Source organism: Rattus norvegicus, chromosome 2 (assembly GCF_036323735.1).
Source record: "Rattus norvegicus strain BN/NHsdMcwi chromosome 2, GRCr8, whole genome shotgun sequence".
NCBI classification, from domain to species: Eukaryota; Metazoa; Chordata; class Mammalia; order Rodentia; family Muridae; genus Rattus; species Rattus norvegicus.
Window position 1 is genome coordinate 133,735,366 of NC_086020.1, and position 21,605 is coordinate 133,756,970.

Sequence of the window (21,605 nt, forward strand, 5' to 3'; positions counted from 1 at the left end):
CGAAGTATAGCTGGGTCCTCAGGTAGTGGAATGTCCGATTTTTGAGAAACCTCCAGACTGTTTTCCAGAGTGGTTTTACCAGTTTGCAATCCCACCAAAAGTGGAGGATTGTTCCTCTTTCTCCACATCTTCGTCAGCACATGTTGTGACCTGAGACTTTTATCTTAGCCATTCTGACTGGTATGGGGTGGAATCTCAGTGTTGTTTTATTTGCATTTATCTGAAGTGACATAAATCTATCATCTGAGAATATCTTTCTAACAATGACATTTTTTGTTTCTTTTAACAGGAGAAAACAGAACTCCTACCACATATAAGTGGTAGAGGATGACGGGAAGATGTTCTAAGGTCATTCTATTTTCATGTTCCTGTCTACAGCCCACTAAATTGTAGCAGAAGATATTGTTACAAGATCCTACTTCTGCTTTATATTTCCCTATATTAGCTACAAATAATTTTCCCTCATTAAACTTATTTTATTCTCCCTATTATATATTGTTTGCTATTATAATAAATGTTATTAAATTGTTTTATTGCTTACACGGCAATGTGCCTTGTTCATAATTCTTCATAATCTTTGGAAAATAGCATTTTTTCAGTTTATAGCCCATTTCTAGTACTAGTTTTCCGACCTCAGTTACCAAAGTATGGCCAGAAGCTAATGTCATTAAAAATCCCTCAGTGTTATGCCTAGAATCCAGTGCCATACAAAGTTCTAAATAAAATTCCAGTAACAATAAAAATTAATCATCATACTTGATGAAATTAGAGGTGGATCATGGTTTTTAGAATATACAAAATGATCTGAAAACATAGGTGCCTTAGCCATTGAGATACAGCCTTTGTGACATGAATTTGGGTCATCAAAACTTACTGTAAAAAACAAACAACACTGGGTATTCTAACACCAGCATCTCTAGACCAGAAGCTTCTACCTCGATGCAAATCGGAATTGGAGAAAATAATTAACAGGATCTTTTTGGCCAGATATTCCTGACAGATTTTCAGTAATGATCAAAAAGACCTGTGATGAAAAGAGAGTAAGAAGGAGAGACGGGGGGGGGGGAGGTGAGGAGAGGGGAGAGGGGAAGGAGAGAGGGGAGAGGGGAGAGGGGAGAGAGGAGAGAGGGGAGAGAAAGGCAAATACTAGAGGCTCTTAACTTTCAATAAGCTCAAAGCTGTAAATATATCACTAATGATGTGTTCTGTATATGTTTTATACACACAGACACACACAGACACACATAGGTATACACACACACCCACACATGCACTAACACACACATATATCTACATGCATTACATACACTCAGAAATGCACAGAAGCATACAGTATATTTGTTATATCTGTGACCTCAACATGAAATATTTTTTATTCATAACGTGTCTATCATAAAAGGGTCTGCAATACAAATTTGAAATATCGAAGTTTTAGAAAAAAACCTCCAATAAAGTAATTGACTATTTCCATAATTACTCTACATAGGTCTCTCCTGAACTCATATTATTATAAGATCATAATGTTTTCGTTTATTATTATTATTTTTAAATGTTTATTGAAAATTGAATTATAGCACTGTAGGCTGACTTTTCTCCCTTCAGTCCCTGCAATCTCAAACATTTCAAATTTGTTTTATATATGTATTTACATATATATGTATCTTTAAAAATATGAATACAATTTGACTCCATTTTCTTGTGTGTGTGAATATGGTTTCCATGATGTTCAGTGTGTATTAGACAATCCACATCCAGATAATTTCTGGAAAAATTAATATTCTGGCAGTTATCTTTAGCTGCCGATCATTTTTGACACATCCAATTTTGACCATTGCCTCAATACTGCATTGGTACCGCAGTCATTGTGGTTTTGCACCCTTTTTTTTTATTTTCTTTTTTTTTCTTATTTTCTTTATTAAGTTGAGTATTTCTTATTTACATTTCGGTTGTTATTCCCTTTCGCGGTTTCCGGGCCAACATCCCCCTAACCCGTCCCACTCTCGTTCTATATGGGTGTTGAAAGGCAATTTCAAAAGAGACTTTCAAGTATGGTGTCTGATACAGTCTTTGTAAACCCTCTTCTACAATGTTCCCTGAGCTATGGAGAGTTTAGCTATAATGTACATACATTCACTAGTGGTAGGTATTCCACAATGCACTTATCTCTACATTGTGTACATTTTTTGTTTCCTTTAATGGTCTGCATTTTCTGTTCTAAGAGGCTTCTTTGATGATAGATGGTGGCCCCACCTATTGGTGGATAAAAGACTAATATTTAGAATGCTGTAAAGAACCTGGTGACTTAGTAAATTTATGTGATATATATTAAGGTTTATTACATCAGTAGCTCCATAAATCTGACTAGATTTCGTGCACCAGCCATGATTTCAATACTTTTGAGAGAAATTCTTTCAATTGCTAAAGCATTTCAGGGAACTTTTCCCAAAATATGGATGCTTTAGGTAGCACTTGGATTCCTGTCAGATATGTGGGCTTGAGTGCCTGTTACCAAATACATCTTACAGGGATGTCTCAGCAGTCAACTGATTCTATCTGGATATGTCTTAGAAACCTCTTTCTTTAAGTCAAGGTTCTAAGGTAGCTAAAGCAGTATGCAGGTTGAAATGTTAGGGAAGTAACTGATAGTTGTACCCACATTGAACACCTATGAAATATGCCAATAACCAGTATCAGATATCAGGGTAGGCGCAATAAGGGGCACTAACAGCTCAGTTGTAAACAACTGCTCTGTGATTAGACTTAGATGTAATTTCTTTACCACAGCATTGAACATAGTTCTGGGTCTTTCACTTGTTTTCTCAGAAAAAAATGTTATTGCTAAGTACCGCTTTATAGCTCAACACTTTATGCCTTGTTATTTCTCTTTAGGACCATCCTAAAGGTCCTTTGCCTTGTCCAAGTTACAAATTTTCATCCCTCTTTTACAAGATAAATTCATTTTCCTAGGTAATTATGAATGAAATATAAATATGCAATTCCTTCATTTTTGGCTTATTTTTCTTCTTTCCACATCTGAGATTAGCCATAATTGATTGTAGTCTGAAATGTTAAAAATTGAAATTTCAAGTAATAAGAGAATGCTTTCCATACTGAGTTAAGTGAAGAACATTTAGCAGTGACAGTCTAATTTCTTCAAGGATGATAATCATTCTATCACCTACAGTTTCCTTACAGAGTGTGCTGCCCATCTTCTAGGTACTTATCAACTATTATGGAACCAAAGTCTTGCCCTGAACATCTTAGATCATACAAAATTGACTCTTGTTTCAATCTTACACTTGAATGAGACCAGGGGGACACACATTAGTATTGAAGTAGTCAAAGTTCTCTTTTTGATGATCAGATGATAGTAAACATAAGTGAGCCTAAATATTCCAAAAAAAACATTCATATATCTTATAAACTCGACATATAACTACATAAATAATTAACCAACAGAGTGAGCACTTCTTCTTAAAAAACCACTAACTTGACAAAATGTAAATCAATGAAACCCCTCATTCACAGCTAACTTCAAAATTATTAAGTGTTCTATGGAAATTCTAACAAAGAAATAAATTACTTTTTTGATTAAAAAAACAAAACCAAAAAAAGTACAGAAAAAAAACGAAGAATACAACTGAAAGGAACAAAAAATATCTTAAAAATTGAAGACATAACAGATGATGGAAAGATTTTCTCCTGCTCATGAATCAATAAGATTTATAAAGTGAAAAACCTACACTGATGTATAATACCCTTTGATTCTATCATTTAAAGCTTAATAAAATTTGTAATACTTTTCATGTTGTTAGGAGAAAATATATTATAGAATTTTTTTCCTACTTTCCTTGATGTCTTCAAACATGAGCCCTTGATCTCACCCATAAAGCCTCCCCAACATGACTCCCAAAACTTTAACTGAACAAGGACAACACCAAGGAACATGTAAAACTAAATGGGACCTGAAACCTACACAAAGAAAAGTAGACAATTGCATCATAACAAGTGTATGCAATTGGATCTAAACAAAGTGTATTTTTGAATGCAAGAGAAAGATGGAAACTTTTTTTTATCCAAACTGATAGTGTGTATATTAGCGTTTTCAGACTGTTAATGCCTAGAGTTATTAATGAGCAGTATATGGGTCTTTGTTATTTTGTTGCCATATAATTTTCCCCATTTTGATGAATGACTACAGGGTTATTTATCATTTTTGTCCTCTTCAGTATATACCTTATCTTCAGATTGGTCTTTTCCTTATGTAGAACAAAATTGTTGATGAGAAATGACTTACTGGTGATTAAACTATGTAATGATTCTCCTCTTTGGTTGATAGGAATGATACTTTGGCTGAGTAATATAGTCTAGACTAGCATCTGTATTCTTTTACAACATGGAGGATGTTGATCCAGTCCAAACTATATTTTAGAATATCAATTGAAAAGTCAGGTGTTGCTCTAATGCAGTCAGCTGTTTATTTGACTTGGTCATTTTCCTTCATAAAGTATTGTATTTTAAATTCTCATTTCAGTTAGTCTTTGATTATTATGTGTCTAATTGATGTTTTCTATGCTCCTAGTTCTTTAACACGTTTATCTTTCTGATTTTGGGGAAATTGTTCTCAGACAAACCCTATACAAATTGTTATTGGAGAAGATTTATTCTCATGCTTATTGTAGTGTCCTGAAGCATGAGGAACCCTGTATCAGTTGGTTCTGATTGGTAAATAAAGATGTTGATAGACAGTGCCTAGGCAGGGCACACAGAGGCAGCAGGTTTAGGATGCTTGGAAAAAGGACCAGGGAGGAAGGAGGCATGGAGATTCACCAGGACAGAGGCAGTGGAGAGAGGTTCAGGACAGAGGAGCAGCTGACATGTAAGAGGCAGAGAAAAAGCTGGCCTGGGGGGGGGCTGCCCAATGGGGTCCAGGGCAACAAAGACGAATATAAACTTTAGCAAGTAATAGCGTGGGGATATCAGAGGGGCCAGTTTAGGCACTTGGAGGTTAGGAAGTGGTCTCGCCATTGAGATGTTAAAGGCATATAAAACAAACCCTGTACAAAGCTTAAGTCCAAGTGGATCAAGGACCTCCACATCAAACCAGACACACTCAAACTAATAGAAGAAAAACTAGGGAAGCATCTGGAACACATGGGCACTGGAAAAAATTTCCTAAACAAAACACCAATGGCTTACGCTCTAAGATCAAGAATCGACAAATGGGATTTCATAAAACTACAAAGCTTCTGTAAGGCAAAGGACACGGTGGTTAGGACAAAACGGCAGCCAACAGATTGGGAAAAGATCTTTACCAATCGTACAACAGATAGAGGCCTTATATCCAAAATATACAAAGAACTCAAGAAGTTAGACCGCAGGGAAACAAATAACCCTATTAAAAATGGGGTTCAGAGCTAAACAAAGAATTCACAGCTGAGGAATGCCAAATGGCTGAGAAACACCTAAAGAAATGTTCAACATCTTTAGTCATAAGGGAAATGCAAATCAAAACAACCCTGAGATTTCACCTCACACCAGTGAGAATGGCTAAGATCAAAACTCAGGGGACAACAGATGCTGGCGAGGATGTGGAGGAAGAGGAACACTCCTCCATTGTTGGTGGGATTGCAAACTGGTACAACCATTCTGGAAATCAGTCTGGAGAATCCTCTAGAAAATTGGACATTGAACTGCCTGAGGATCCAGCTATATCTCTCTTGGGCATATACCCAAAAGATGCCCCAACATATAAAAAAGACACGTGCTCCACTATGTTCATTGCAGCCTTATTTATAATAGCCAGAACCTGGAAAGAACCCAGATGCCCTTCAACAGAGGAATGGATACAGAAAATGTGGTACATCTACACAATGGAATATTACTCAGCTATCAAAAACAACGACTTTATGAAATTCGTAGGCAAATGGTTGGAACTGGAAAACATCATCCTGAGTGAGCTAACCCAATCACAGAAAGACATACATGGTATGCACTCATTGATAAGTGGCTATTAGCCCAAATGCTTGAATTACCCTAGATGCCTAGAGCAAATGAAACTCAAGACGGATGATCAAAATGTGAATGCTTCACTCCTTCTTTAAAAGGGGAACAAGAATACCCTTGGCAGGGAAGAGAGAGGCAAAGATTAAAACAGAGACTGAAGGAACACCCATTCAGAGTCTGCCCCACATGTGGCCCATACATATATAGCCACCCAATTAGACAAGATGGATGAAGCAAAGAAGTGCAGACCGACAGGAGCCGGATGTAGATCGCTCCTAAGAGACACAGCCAGAATACAGCAAATACAGAGGCGAATGCCAGCAGCAAACCACTGAACTGAGAATAGGACCCCCGTTGAAGGAATCAGAGAAAGAACTGGAAGAGCTTGAAGGGGCCCAGGACTCCATATGTACAACAATGCCAAGCAACCAGAGCTTCCAGGGACTAAGCCCCTACCCAAAGACTATACATGGACTGACCCTGGACTCTGACCCCATAGGTAGCAATGCATATCCTAGTAAGAACACCAGTGGAAGGGGAAGCCCTGGGTCCTGCTAAGACTGAACCCCCAGTGAACTAGACTGGTGGGGGGAGGGCGGCAATGGGGGGAGGGTTGGGAGGGGAACACCCATAAGGAAGGGGAGGGGGGAGGGGGATGTTTGCCCGGATACCGAGAAAGGGAATAACACTTGAAATGTATATAAGAAATACTCAAGTTAATAAAAAAAATATAGAAATAAACAAAAAAAAAACAACAAAGACTGTATGTGTTTTCACTTGAGAATGTAAAGCATTGGGGTGGTTAGGAGGAACATGCCTTAGCCCCTCAGCTTTGGGATCACTTGAGTAGTATTTACTAGGTACAGAAACAGATGTTGTTCAATGTGTAAGTGATAACTCACTCTTATAAATTAATTGGAAATTCACAAATGTAAAACATGACCTGTGCCATAAGACTAAGGTATCAACATAGTAGTCTTTGCAGTCTTAATAAACTTTGTAAGCAATCATTTTAATTTTAGTAGTCTGTCACTTTTTCTGTTTTTACTGTAAAAATATTTAATACAAATGCTGTCTGCTGTACCAGGAAATTGTAAGAGCTACCTATGAAGAACAAGCTGTGCAAACTTTTAAGGAAATATACTCCTGTTTTGTGATTAGTTTCTGCTCTAAGGACACAGGTTTTGGGACTATTGATCTGAGATTCACAGATTTTACGTAAATTTACGAATTTTTGGTGATTATTAACAGTGAGTAAAACCTTGATGTTGTATATTTGCTCAATAAAAGACAGGGTTAAGGCTCTCTAGTTGGGAGAAAGTTAAAAGCATGAGAAGGGAGAAGGAAGAATGATTATTGAGGAGAAGTCTAAAGAATGGTGAGAAAAGAGAAGAAAATAAAGAATGATGAGAATCTTCAAGAAACAGAGTCCCTGAAATAGTAGCTTGCATCTACTCCTGGCTCCAAGTCATTCGTGATCAGCACTGTTCCTGTTCCCACTAAGGGCCCTCCCTATGCTGACGAGGTTCCTCAGCACTGGCTCATAGATAGAGTCAGAGAATCTGGTAGACATATGCATAATTTACCATAAAATATTTCAGACCAAAGCTCAGATACAACTTTGTAATCCTGTAGGTTGCTTTCATTATAAGCCTGAATAAAAACTTCCAGGATTACAAAATATCATAATCATGAAGTAGTTGTTCAGGGCAAATCCATATTGGACGCTCTGAGTCCTATATCTGCGGTGCATGTTGTCTTTAGCAATCGGAAAACTCTGTAACACTCTAGAATAAATCTGAGGGCAAGAGCCTACATTGTTTGAGAGTCTCTTGAGCAGTATCAAAAACAACACAAAAATTAAAACTGAATGTTTATTTTTTTATGACAAATTCTGGTGCTATTGCAGACATTCTAGGAGGTTTTGGGGGGGACATTTTAGTGAAAATGTCATAGCACACATATGAGTGTCTGTGTGTGTGTGTGTGTGTGTAATTATATATACATAGGTGTAATATTTGTAATTTTGTAAATAAAAGAGGAACATAATTTTTATGCTCCTTATCACTTCTCTTGCTGTTTCCCTATCTAGAATCTCTACGCAATATGAAATAGTCCCTTTTATTTTTTGACTTCTTCTGTTTTCCTTCTTTAGCATATAAAATTTGAAGCTAACTATCATAGATGAGAGGGAGTATTCTGTATTTGCTTTATCAGTTTGGGATATCAGATTAAAACAATGGCTTTTTTTCTGTCTATCAATTTACTTTAAAGAGTCATTTCAGGTTTTTTACAATTGAATAGGCTTGTGATATATATATATATATATATATATATATATATATATATGTGTGTGTGTGTGTGTGTATGTGTGTGTGTGTGTGTGTGTATCACAATTTTGTCTATGCAGCAGTATAAAAACATTTACACTGTTCCATATCCTAAATATTGTGAATAAACTGGCAATGAACAGAACTTGGGTACTGGATCCGCACCCTGTCCCACACCAACCAGATTAATCTCGAAGCCAAGGTGATCTTACATGCCCAGGATCAGAGTTTGAACCTGCCACAAGAGCAGAACTGGGGACACTGACTCTGCCCCAACTCCTCCAAAACCGATAGGACGCCTGACTCCCAGGTGCTGTGAAATGAACAGGATGACAGGAGAGGACAAAACATGTAATCCAGCACCTAGAGGAATTGGATCCCCCAGGATCTAGAGACATAGGTACCCCAGCCCAGCCAGTGGAACAGGTGAACATGGCCTGAATCCGGACACAAAGCACTCATGGCACGCTGGCTCTGCATCCACTATTACAACACCCAGAGGGAACCCACTCCTGAAATTCACAAAATCTCACGATCCCAGGATCACAAAGAAGCTTGACTCTCAGGAGATCTCACACAACCAGGACCACTGGAGCTCTGATAAACTCAAGATTACATTTGAGGCCACATTTTCCCAATACACATCATAACTATGACTACACAGAAATCAAGGAAACACAGAAACCTGCACAGCCAGAGAAACGGGTTACTTCCAAGTTGCTCCACTGACTGGAGTAAACCCAGGGATCTGGTTCCTCACCTTCTCTTCCAACACTGTGAGAATATTTGATTCCTAGGAGCTCTGACACACCCAGGATCTCAGGACCTTAGGACCACAGGATGCGAGAATCACAGAATCACAGAAATAGCTGAACTCTGGGGAGTTCTGACACAATCAGGATGCTATTAGAGACAGGTTCCAGTCACAGACAGCAAGGGACAGGTAGCAGCACTAGAGAGAACCAGATGGCAAGAGGCAAGCACAAGAATAAAAACAACAGAAATCAAGGCTACTTGGAATCATCAGAACACAGTTCTCCCACTAGAGACAGTCCTAAGCATATCAATGGCAATATCGAGCAAACCAGTAACCACCTTCAAAATAAATGGACAGAAACTTGAAGCAATCACACTAAAACCAGGGACTAGACAAGGCTGCCCACTCTCTCCCTACTTATTCAAATATAGTATTCGAAGTCTTAGCAGAGCACTCAGACAAAAAAAGTACATTAGTGTTTGGTCTACCAACTGCAAAAGAAGTTTGTTTTTTTCCTAGGAAATAAAGTGATAATTTTACAATTATTAATACATTCTCCAATCCAGGCTCCAGTATAAAGGCATTTTTATAATAAGTAATATGTTTCTCACAGTAGTCTAAAGAAATTAAGACATTTTTTTTGTCTTCATTCCTCCAGATCATGTGAACTAACTTTTAACTCAAAAGTGAGTTCATGAAAAGTTACTTATGGTAGCAATGTTCAATACCAAACCCCTAAAAATTCAAATTTGTCACGTTAGGAGAGGTATGATTTGAGCATCCAGGACAATGGTTTCTGCAAATTTTCAATATCCAAGAAATAAGAAAGGATTATATTCCTATCTAATTGTTTTACAAACCATGACCACAAAATGTTGTTGGAAACTTGTCAGATTTCAACCTAAAATCTATGAATGCTCTGATTTTCAACAGTGTTATTATTTACACTATATACATTATGTTACTTAAAAGTTCTCTCAATGTTTTAACATCGATTTTTATTAGGAAGGAATGAAGCTAAAAACATGTTCATGTACTTCTAATTTTCCGTATCATGAAACTAGGTTGGTACATTTTGTAAAGTATCTTTATGTTATTTTTGATGTTTGTGATGACCTCCATTGACTGCTGTTTCTCGTTGACACTTTGTATTTTAGGGATCTTAAAGTACTTCTAAGTAAAATTGGGTGTCATTGTACATAGAAAGCAAAAACAAGATTTGGGGATAGTGATATTCACATAGAAAATATATACATGAAGTTTTGAATCATGAGTAGGGCACAGTAAAAAACTACAAAAATATTAATCACTCCATTATTACTGGAAAGTATGTTATTTGGGGAAAAATGTTCAGCAGCATATAGAAGTGTTCAGAGCAGAGAAAAAAAAAGAAAAAGTCTTTTTATGAATGAGTCTGTCTGGTACAGAATGGAGAATATCTGAGTAGAAAATTAGAGATGCCTGTGGCAAGAAGAAAAACACTGCCTCCAGAAAGAGGAGGACATTCTAGAAGTAGATTTTATTCTGTATTTCTTTTATTACTTGTGCTACAACAAATTTACTTACAATTCCAATTAGATAGCAGACAATCTCCATGAATCAGTTGTAATTTGATAGACTTTTGCTATCTTTATTACTTCTGTGCAATTACATGTATCAGTGGAAATACAGTTTGCAAAAGGCATAATTTGTTACTATCACCCAATTTCCTTTTTTTAAAGTCGTAAACGTTCTAAGATTACATGATTGTTTTATGAGGATTATGTACATAGCATATACTATGTTAATTATGAGATTTACAGATTGTCTCCCAGTTTGGTTCATTCTCCATGCTTTGGGTCTCTAGGGTTTACTACAAAAACGTTACTATTCACTCATACATATGTATTTTTTATTGTAGTCCTCAGTGTTGTCTGACTTTCAGCATTCTGAATTTATCTCACTTAAGCACATTTATCTTTAAACTCTCTTGTAAGTTTTGTCTCTGTTAGATACTAAGGGCCACAGAGTTTATGGTATCTGAATACTGAATTTTTCTTGTCGATCATTGATTGGTTCAATAAACTAAATAGTAAGAATCTTTGTGGGTGAATATATATTGCAAAATGTTTTTCAATGTATTCCTTAAAAATGCAGATATCTAACATCTACCCATCCATCTATCAATCTGTCTGTATATTTCTCTATCTCTGTTTTTCTATATATGAAATATGAATATATGTGCTTTAAAACCAAAGTGTAGAAGGAAAAGGAAATGGAATACATGTGTCACATTGTCAGAATATTCCATCTCTACTAATATATCATCACACTCTGTCAGCCTGACTGCACAGAGTCCTCAGACTTCAGGAGTTGGTCAACTAACTGCTGTATGTAGTTTGGTATTCTGTGCCAGAAACGAGAAGAAAATTTCACATTGTTTGAGAGTTCTCCATTCCATATTTTCTCACCATAAAGGTAATTTCAATAACAAATGTGATATTCATGATTGACCTATATTATTTGGAAGTGGTCTGTCTTGATTTGTTCAGACTATGTGAAGTAATTCAATTCACCAGTGTCTTGAGAAGCTATTTATGTTAGGAATGTTCTCTACCAATTCCTAATGAAAGACAGTTATCATGTGAGGAGAAGAAGGTTTCTGTAAACCTTCAAAAATATCTGTCCAGTTTAAGAGTGAGAATTATTTTATGCTCAATCCAATTGTTAACACACCATGATAGCAAAGAATTATTTTTGTAACCTCAACCCACAATAGAAGAATTCTGGTTTTCTGCAAATTGTTTTCAACAAAATTTAACAAAATTCTGAATAGACAGGAACGACACTCCATGAATCATTTGGTTTCAATTTTGTTTAATGAGGAAATGAATTTTTCCTAATTTTTTTTACCATATCTTTACATTATTTTGAGTATTCATAAGGACTGCCATTGGCTGCTATCTGTATTTGACTCTAATTCTCAGGGATCTTAAAGGCTTTATTCTCTCTCTCTCTCTCTCTCTCTCTCTCTCTCTCTCTCTCTCTCTCTTTCTCTCTCTCTCTCTCTCTCTTTTTCCGGAGCTGGGTACCGAACCCAGGGCCTTGCGCTTGCTAGGCAAGCGCTCTACCACTGAGCTAAATCCCCAACCCCCAAAGGTTTTTTAAATAAAAGTAATGGTGTCTCTCGACATTTCTTGAAAGGAGGTAACATACGATTTAATCAAAATTTCATTCTCTTAAGTAAATGTATATTTTAAATATTCAAAATGTGTTGGAGGACACAGTAGATAAACCATCAAATGAGTAGTCACTATATTAATAGAGGGAAGGCTTTTATTATAGGTGAGAGAGTGCATATATACAGAGCTCATGGCAGAGAGAAAAACAACTTCATGTAACTGAACCTGTCCAGTAAAAAAGGGAGAACATTATGAGAAAAATTAAAAGTAGTTGGGCCAAAATAAGTTTGCCTTCATAAGGAATAATATTCTAGAACGTTTAGAGAGTTTCCATCCTGTAGAAGGAGACAGGAAAGTTAGGAAGGGAATGGATATCTAGATAGGAGATTGAGTCTGGCATCTGGATATCTAAAATTAAGACATAACTAGTTAAATAATTAATTAAAACTAATTTTCTTCACATCTATTCATGGAAGCTTATAAATGGTTATTTATGGCATTTGAATACATAAATTTCTTTATGATATTCTCTTATTTACAGTACTTCAATATATCAGTCATGTGAAACCAGAATTAAGCAACAGCAAATTTTTAAAGAGAACTTTAATTTGATACAATTTTACTCTTAATAAGTACTGAATTATTACATATAGTTTGCAGAATGAATAATTAAACTGTTGTCAAAATTCTATATTTTTAAAAGATATAGACATTCTAATTTTATATGATCTTTCTAGAATGGTGACATTTCCCTGTTAAACTTCGTGAATAATTCTGAGATTTGTAGAGTATCTCTCAGATTGTTTCAATTACAATTCTTTGTCTCTAGCATATATTCTATAAAATGTACTATATATTAATAATTGTGTCCTACTCTGTATCCTTCAAAGCCGTCTGCCTTCACAGAAGTATGTGAAGGGTTCTGATTCTCTGTCAGTAAAGCACATTCCAATTTAAAGTTCCTTGTGATTTTATGTCTATTCAGCTCTAAAGTTCACAGTGTTAATGAAGTTTCCATGCTACCTATTTCATAAGGAACCTTATGTTGAAAAAAATAAGAATTGACAATCATCTAGGATTCATATGCATTTCACAATATTACTCTTACCATACACATGTCTATTTACCTATCCATCCATGTATTTATCTTCTATCTCATCTATAACATACAGCTATGTCTACATCTATATGTATACCTATAGTTGTGACAGTGTTATTCATTACAAACACTTGTGGCTCCTCTTTTGTATTCCATGTTTTAAAGCTACAGAGAGAGAAATGGAATGCACATGTCACTCTGCCAGCTGGCATGAGCCTCAGAATATTGACATCACAATGGTTCTTCAGCCTGACAACTACAGAATCCTCAGAGCTCAGTTGCTTTCTAGCCACTGCAGTAACCAGTTCGGTGTTTAGAGGCAGGAAGGCGAACGAAAATTTCACATTGTTTGATAAATTCTTCATTGCAGGCTCGTCCAGAAAGGTATATATTTATATAATTTGATTCTCATGATAGACTTATGGTATCAGGAAGTGTTCTGTCTTGATCCTGCCAGATCATGTGAAATAACTCTCCACTCAGAGTTGTTTCTTGAAAAGGTAATCATTGTAGCAATATTCAGTACCGATCTTCAACAGAATCAAAGTAGAGGGGTATATTTGAGCTACAGAGGAGATTAATTTCTGTAAATTTTTAAAAACTGCACGAGTTAGAAATGAGGATTATTTTATATTCACTCCATATGCATTACTCACCATGACAGCAGATAATGTTTTTTAAGAAACTGCTTAATCTAACCCACAATCTAAGAATTCTCTGGTTTTCAAGAAATTGTTATTTTTTTCCAACATGCTTTGTGTTCATTGGAGTCTAATTCTCCTTATTCAACATTGACTCAGATTACAAATGCTCAGCTTTCATGATGTGGAAATTTACTTTCAATATTGTTCAACATGAAACTGTGGTAATACTATGTTTAAAGATATCTTTTCATTATTATTTGATGTGTGTGATGGCAACCATGGCTGTTCTCTCTTCGAGGCTTTGATTCATGTGAGTCTTAAGTCCTTTCTAAATGAAAGCTAGGGCATTTCTACACAAATTCTTTGAAAGATGTAATAGAATTGTGGGATGAATTACAGGCACTTGAGTAACTATACATTTTAAATATCCAAACTGAATGAGCAGAGAAAGTAAAGGAACCACAAAAACAGAAGCCACTCCTTTATTAGAGTAGCAATTTTATTATGGGGAAGAGAGAAAAAATGTTCAGAGACATCTGGAATATTTCAGTATATAGAGAAAAGAAACAGGTTTGATATGACCAAGTCTGGGAAAAGAGAAGGAATACTATCAGAGGACAAAAATGGAGATAGCTTGGTCAGGAAAATGGACTCACAGAGAGGTGGGAGGTTTCTAGCACATATTAGGAGTTAATATGATGAGGAAGCAGAAGGGATGTTGGAAAAGATCAGAAACCTAGATGGGGATTTGAAATTTATAATTAGTATGTTTACCCACTTCCGGTATAAAGAAGATCAGAATGGGAATTGATATCCTATAAGAACAAGTCAATGGAGAGTCATATGTCCCTTTTGCCAAAAGGGAAATATGTACCTTTGTTAAAAATGACCAATTTCACAAATTTTTGATGAATGCTTGTTTTCTTTTTCATTTTTGTTATTGTTGTTGTTGTATGTTTGTTTGTTTGTTTGCTTCCATCAGGAATCTTTCTTTACTGTACCTTGAGCTGGACCAAGTCTGGCATTTCTGAGTCCCTCCCAGAGGTCTAACTAAATCAACAAGATAATCTGAGTATTTTCTTCACACCTACTATGTTAGCTTACAAAGGTTTAGTTATGGCATTTTCTCAGAGTAACATCTGATATCTGTCATAACGTATATCTTCATTAAGATTCAAAACAGTTTCGCATTATTGGTTATAAATTAGCAGTACAATAGCTTAGTTGGACTGTATCAACAAACTTTAGGGTCCACATTAAAGTCTTTCAGTAAATACAGTTTGAGAACGATTTTCTAGATCCTTCCAATTACACTTCTTCAAACTATTCCCATGACTCCTCAGAAAGTGTTCCCACTTCTGAAAAGATCCCAGTTCTTCAATAGGTTCCAAATAGTTGCCTTTATACATGACATATTTTCAGTTACATTTGAAAGCTGTCTATAGCTCAACAGAATCAAGCTTGGAAAATTGAGTCTGTATTTTAACACCATTCACCCTTTGAAATATAGTATGAATATCGGTCTTAGAACTTATCCACTGAATATTTTTCTGCTAGGTGGAGCCCTGTATGAAGAGAATTCTTTTTTTTTCAACATGGAAATGATTGAGGAGGAAGATGTGGGAAAAGAAAATCAAGCCATGGTTTGCCAAGGTGCCGTGGTTTTCCGAAGAGGATGGAAAAGAAATAAACGATATCTCACACTGCTCAGTGATGTTTTGGTTGTCTCCAGTAAACTGTAAGTATATGCATCATGACTTCCTTACTATAAGAGACCACACATTGGAAAGGATTTAATGAACAAAACTATTTAAACTATCTTTTATTTTTGAGATTATAATTACTTCACTACTCTCCTTCGTTTTCCTTTTCCATGTCCTTTCATATATCCCTCCTTGTTCTCTTTTAAAATCATGGCTTTGTGTTTTTTATTACTTGTTCTTACATATTATTTTATATGGAAGCTAACTTAAGATACACATATATAATAGATATGCAGGTATACATATATATGTATAGTTTCTAAGTATTTAAATAAAATCTGCTCACTCAGTATAATACTGGGTGTATTTGTGTTTTCAGGAATGTATATATGGCATTAGATAAGCAGCCGTGTGAAATTCCTACAGGGGGGTGGGTTCTCTTACTTTCAATTTTGCTTAGTGGCATTTCCTTCTTTGAATAGAGTTGATGCTTAGTAGACTAAACCTACATATTTCGAATTTGTTTTTACGCATTCCTTGGGCACATTTAAAAAGTGAATTAAGGTACTACTCTGCTCTTGAATCTGGCAAAATGCTAGCAACAAGCTACCAAGCAGACAGTTATGCTAGCATGTGTCCACATTTCTAGCTTTGTTAAAACTAACTTATGAGTATTACAACTCATAATGAGAGACTTGTGAACTATACAGGGACACATTTCTCTAAATAAAATATTAAATCCATGATAAGCAGGAGCCTTCTTGCTTGGTGTTTACAGATTATAGAAGCAAGATGGTTTGTCATAAGGGGCTACCCATTTAAGTCTCCTGACCTCATAGCTTCCAGATTAGCATGAGGAGACAGGAAGCAACTCCTATCCCTGCACTAATCAAGGAAACTGCAGTACTAAGTCTTGCTTGGTGACTCTGCAGACACTAGAGAAAAGTGAGCTGATTGAATGAAGCTGTGTACATGGTTATATTACAATTCATGGTATAGAGTGGTTTTCTAGGATCATATCATATATAATCTCCTCTGGTCATGATCATAGCCTTCTTATTATTCTAGAAGGTGTGATGCTGCTGCTGACATCATCAAGTAGATATTTTAAGTGCTGTTCTAATAAGTACATAAAATTATCAGACAGACATCAATAAAATAGTCTATTCCATTTTGGGGGCAGGGGGTTAAATTTTCTGATCATCAGTGAATTATTTTCCCAAAAAATCCATTTTCAGATTGTTAGAAAAATAATAAATTCAGTTGAGAGTTCTTCTATACCTTATAAATACACCAACTGGGTATATTTTTCTTTCAACCCTGATCAGTCATGTAAGCTCATTCACAGAAAATGGTAGTTAGTGTCTAAGGGAAGCAGGCTTCGAGTAAGAGAATGAACTGGCTGACTATCAATCTGTACATTTTTCTTGTTTTTCTACTCAGCTCCCTTTCTTTCCACACTGGGAAATCTTCACATTTTACTTTAAAAGGTATTAATCAACTTATCTGAAATGTAAAATGAAACAAACTGATCATTTGCCATATAAGTGTAGTTGGTGGAAGGAAATGAACTTCACTTTGTGTTGTGAGAATAAAGGAAATGGAAATGATTGGTTTCTTAAAGCCAATTAATATGGTCCCTTCTGTCATGTTGCAATAGTAATTAAAACTATTTTTAGAATCACATTCATATTATAAAAAAAGGTTATCAAGCTTATAAGAAAAAAATATCTATTTCCATTTTCAAGGAAGATTATCTTTTATCAGACTTTGGAATGAAAGATTTTAGGTTCAAGCAATTCTTTGGAATTTTTAATTTTTTTGTATGCACATATACATACATTGAGATGTTTTCAATGGTGAATGTAAATGTGAATATAACTGTCTCATATTATTGAGACATGTGTTGTTATATCTTGAAGTAAATCTTACATGATGACTAATAATTTCAATATAGCATGTTACATTAGATTACATGAGGAATATTTCTCTGTAGTGCAATTAGTCATTCACATGTTTCCAATATTAAAGGATTATATACAGGATTTTTTGGATCATGGCTTATTCTTGTGATATTCTGTCCCCTGAATTAGAAAGGGAGTCATTTATATCTTCAGTTATGTAGCCACATATTAGCTCACAAATATTCGAAGGAAAGTTTAATACCTGGGTTTACACAGCAAACACACTAGATTATACTAGGTGCATCACTAAAAAAATAAAAAAAAACCTATGAATGTGGGGAGGAGACCTGTCAGGGGGTAGAATGGAAAGGAGAAAGTTACAAAATCGTTAAACAAATTGTATTTGTATGTAGAATTCTGGGAGAGCAAATTACTCATAAAAAGAATGAAAATGAAGAAAATTTATACTTCTAATTTTTTTGTTTCTGAAAAATACTTCTAATAATATCACATGATTGATAGGAAGAAATAATTCTAATTATTTGGCTAAATTATTGTAAAAAAGTATCATCTTTTTGGTTATTTGTGTGATATGTATTTTGTAGGATTCCTAAAGGAGCTACTGTAATGAGGTAATTGATTTATTTAGTTCAGGGAGATGGACAACAGAAAATAGATTTTTTAAGTCAAACAATATTTTTGTTTCTATTCTAGAAAGATTTTTACAAGTAATTAAAATAAATTTATTTAAATAATTTCCTTTGTGTATTATGGGAAAAAACAAAGCTAAATGGTTATTAATTAACTAAATAAGGTAAGAAATATTGAAATAGGTCATTTTCTAAAAATGAAGCTCTGCTTGGATATAGAAATGAATGTGTACTCCTTTGCTCTGGGGCAGGAAGAACTGGGTTTTACCACAACTCCAACTACCATGCAAATTAAACTAATGTAGATATTCGATTCTCTTTCTAGAAATAAGAAGAAGTTTAAGGTAAAGCATGTCATTCCATTGACTTACCTGTGGATTGGAGATGAAACAGACATATTCAGGACAGACAACAGCCCTGCTTCCAAGACCATTTACCTATATTGGCCAATGGGAAATGCTGTTGTCACCTTCCGGTAAGACATAGATTTCTGATCTGTAATCACAAGAGGATAGCTTCAGAAATTGTTGGTCAAATTAATTGTGCATAATTCACTTCCCAGTGAATGAGTATACTCATTCTAAAATTCTCCAACTAAAAAACAATAATCAGGCTCTGGCTATTGGTGACCGTTGAAGAATGTGTTTCTAGTAAATTCTTTCACCGAAGACTTTCATCATCCCAAAATGCTTGCAAAACTAGAATCAATTTTATTCTGTCTGTATATAGGAAGACAACTCAATTTTCCCCCTTCTATGATGACCCTAGATTTTCTCTACTCTTCACCATATACATTTCTACATGTAGGTAGGTTCTTTATGTTTTGATTTCTATGTTCATCAAGACTACACCAGATCTGTGGGGCGGGACAGAAGTGCATTGTTTTCTAATAAGAATGTTGACAGGACAAGGTGTAATTATATCCTAGACATTCTTCTCCCCAAAATGATCAGGGAAATTTCAAATTTACATTCTTATCTTTCCTGAGAAAATGTGCTTATGGCATATTGATATTATCTTGAGTGCAGTTGTGATTTGAGCTATTTTCATTCTTCTGTCCAAACTCTTAATGGCATCACATAGTTGATTCAAATAAAATAAACAAAAGTTTTATGAGAATTCTAAGCTCTGCAAGTTTGCTCTTTACATGGAAAAGCATTTGTCATAGACACTGACAAAAGATAGCACCTTTTGTTTTTCTTTTTTTTTTCGGAGCTGAGGACCGAACCCAGGGTGCTTTACCACTGAGCTAAATCCCCAACCCTACCATTATCATTATTATCATTATTATTATCATTATTATTATTATTATTATTATTATTATTATTATTATTATTAACTTGAGTATTTCTTATATACATTTCGAGTGTTACTGCCTTTCCTGGGTTCCGGGCAAACATCCCACTTACCCCTCCCCTTATTTATGGGTGTTCCCCTCCCCTTCCTCCCCCCCTTGCCGCCATCCCCCCAACAATCTAGTTCACTGGGGGTTCAGTCTTAGCAGGACCCAGGGCTTCCCCTTCCACTGGTGCTCTTACTAGGATATTCATTGCTACCTATGAGGTCAGAGTCCAGGGTCAGTCCATGTATAGTCTTAAGGTAGTGGCTTAGTCCCTAGAAGCTCTGGTTGTTTGGCATTGTTGTACATATAGGGTCTCGAGCCCCTTCAAGCTCTTCCAGTTTTTTCTCTAATTCCTTCAACGGGGGTCTATTCTCAATTCAGTGGTTTGCTGCTGGCATACGCCTCTGTGTTTGCTGTATTCTGGTTGTGTCTCTCGGGAGAGATCTACATCCGGCTCCTGTCGGCCTGCACTTCTTTGCTTCATCCATCTTGTCTAATTGGATGGCTGTATATGCATGGGCCACATATATATGTTCGGTAGGCTCTGAATGGGTGTTCCTTCTGTCTCTGTTTTAATCTTTGCCTCTCTATTCCCTGCCAAGGGTATTCTTGTTCCCTTTTTAAAGAAGGAGTGAAGCATTCACGTTTTGATCATCCGTCTTGAGTTTCATTTGTTCTAGGCATCTAGGGTAATTCAAGCATTTGGGCTAATAGCCATTTATCAATGAGTGCATACCATGTGTGTTTTTCTGTGATTCGGTTAGCTCACTCAGGATGATATTTTCCGGTTCCAACCATTTGCCTACGAATTTCATAAAGTCATTGTTTTTGATAGCTGAGTAATATTCCATTGTGTAGATGTACCACATTTTCTGTATCCATTCCTCTGTTGAAGGGCATCTGGGTTCTTTCCAGCTTCTGGCTATTATAAATAAGGCTGCAATGAACATAGTGGAGCACGTGTCTTTTTTATATGTTGGGGCATCTTTTGGGTATATGCCCAAGAGAGGCATAGCGGGGTCCTCAGGCAGTTCAATGTCCAATTTTCTGAGGAACCTACAGACTGATTTCCAGAATGGTTGTACCAGTCTGCAATCCCACCAACAGTGGAGGAGTGTTCATTTTTCTCCACATCCTCGCCAGCATCTGCTGTCACCTGAGTTTTTGATCTTAGCCATTCTCACTGGTGTGAGGTGAAATCTCAGGGTTGTTTTGATTTGCATTTCCCTTATGACTAAAGATGTTGAACATTTCTTTAGGTGTTTCTCAACCATTCAGCATTCCTCAGCTGTGAATTCTTTGTTTAGCTCTGAACCCCATTTTTAATAGGGTTATTTGTCTCCCTGCGGTCTAACTTCTTGAGTTCTTTGTATATTTTGGATAAAAGGCCTCTATCTGTAGTAGGATTGGTGAAGATTGTTTCCCAATCTGTTGGTTGCCGTTTTTTCCTAACCACAGTGTCCTTTGCCTTACAGAAAGAAGCTTTGCAGTTTTATGAGATCCCATTTGTCGATTCTTGATCTTAGAGCATAAGCCATTGGTGTTTTGTTCAGGAAATTTTTTCCAGTGCCCATGTGTTCCAGATGCTTCCCTAGTTTTCTTCTATTAGTTTGAGTGTATCTGGTTTGATGTGGAGGTCCTTGATCCACTTGGACTTAAGCTTTGTACAGGGTGATAAGCATGGATCGATCTGCATTCTTCTACATGTTGACCTCCAGTTGAACCAGCACCATTTGCTGAAAATGCTATCTTTTTTCCATTTGATGGTTTTGGCTCCTATGTCAAAAATCAAGTGCCCATAGGTGTGTGTGTTCATTTCTGGGTCTTCAATTCTGTTCCATTGGTCTATCTTTCTGTCTCTGTACCAATACCATGCAGTTTTTTATCGCTATTGCTCTGTAATACTGCTTGAGTTCAGGGATAGTGATTCCCCCTGAAGTCCTTTTATTGTTGAGGATAGCTTTAGCTATCCTGTGTGTTTTTTTTATTCCAGATGAATTTGCAAATTG

General features: G+C 36.0%; 2 protein-coding genes across 4 annotated transcripts in view; both read left to right on the top strand.

Moving 5' to 3' along the window:
• The window catches only part of LOC134478921 (uncharacterized), a 49,661-nt gene extending 49,117 nt beyond the window's left edge, over positions 1-544 (top strand). Inside the window, exon 23 of one of the 2 annotated variants that reach the window (XM_063282876.1) lies at positions 290-544. The gene's annotated coding sequence lies outside the window, so the exon portion shown is untranslated. The remainder of the gene's footprint in view (positions 1-289) is intronic. The other variant, XM_063282875.1, reaches the window with a different exon arrangement.
• Positions 545-13,619: 13,075 nt separating this feature from the next.
• Tgap1l6 (GTPase activating protein testicular GAP1 like 6) overlaps positions 13,620-21,605 on the top strand; it is a 49,579-nt gene continuing 41,593 nt past the window's right edge. For both annotated transcript variants that reach the window (XM_063282877.1, XM_063282878.1), the window contains exons 1-3: positions 13,620-13,737; positions 15,555-15,735; positions 18,580-18,729. In XM_063282877.1, the coding sequence (XP_063138947.1) occupies positions 15,593-15,735; positions 18,580-18,729 (293 nt within the window). In that variant the 5' untranslated portion in view covers positions 13,620-13,737; positions 15,555-15,592. The remainder of the gene's footprint in view (positions 13,738-15,554; positions 15,736-18,579; positions 18,730-21,605) is intronic.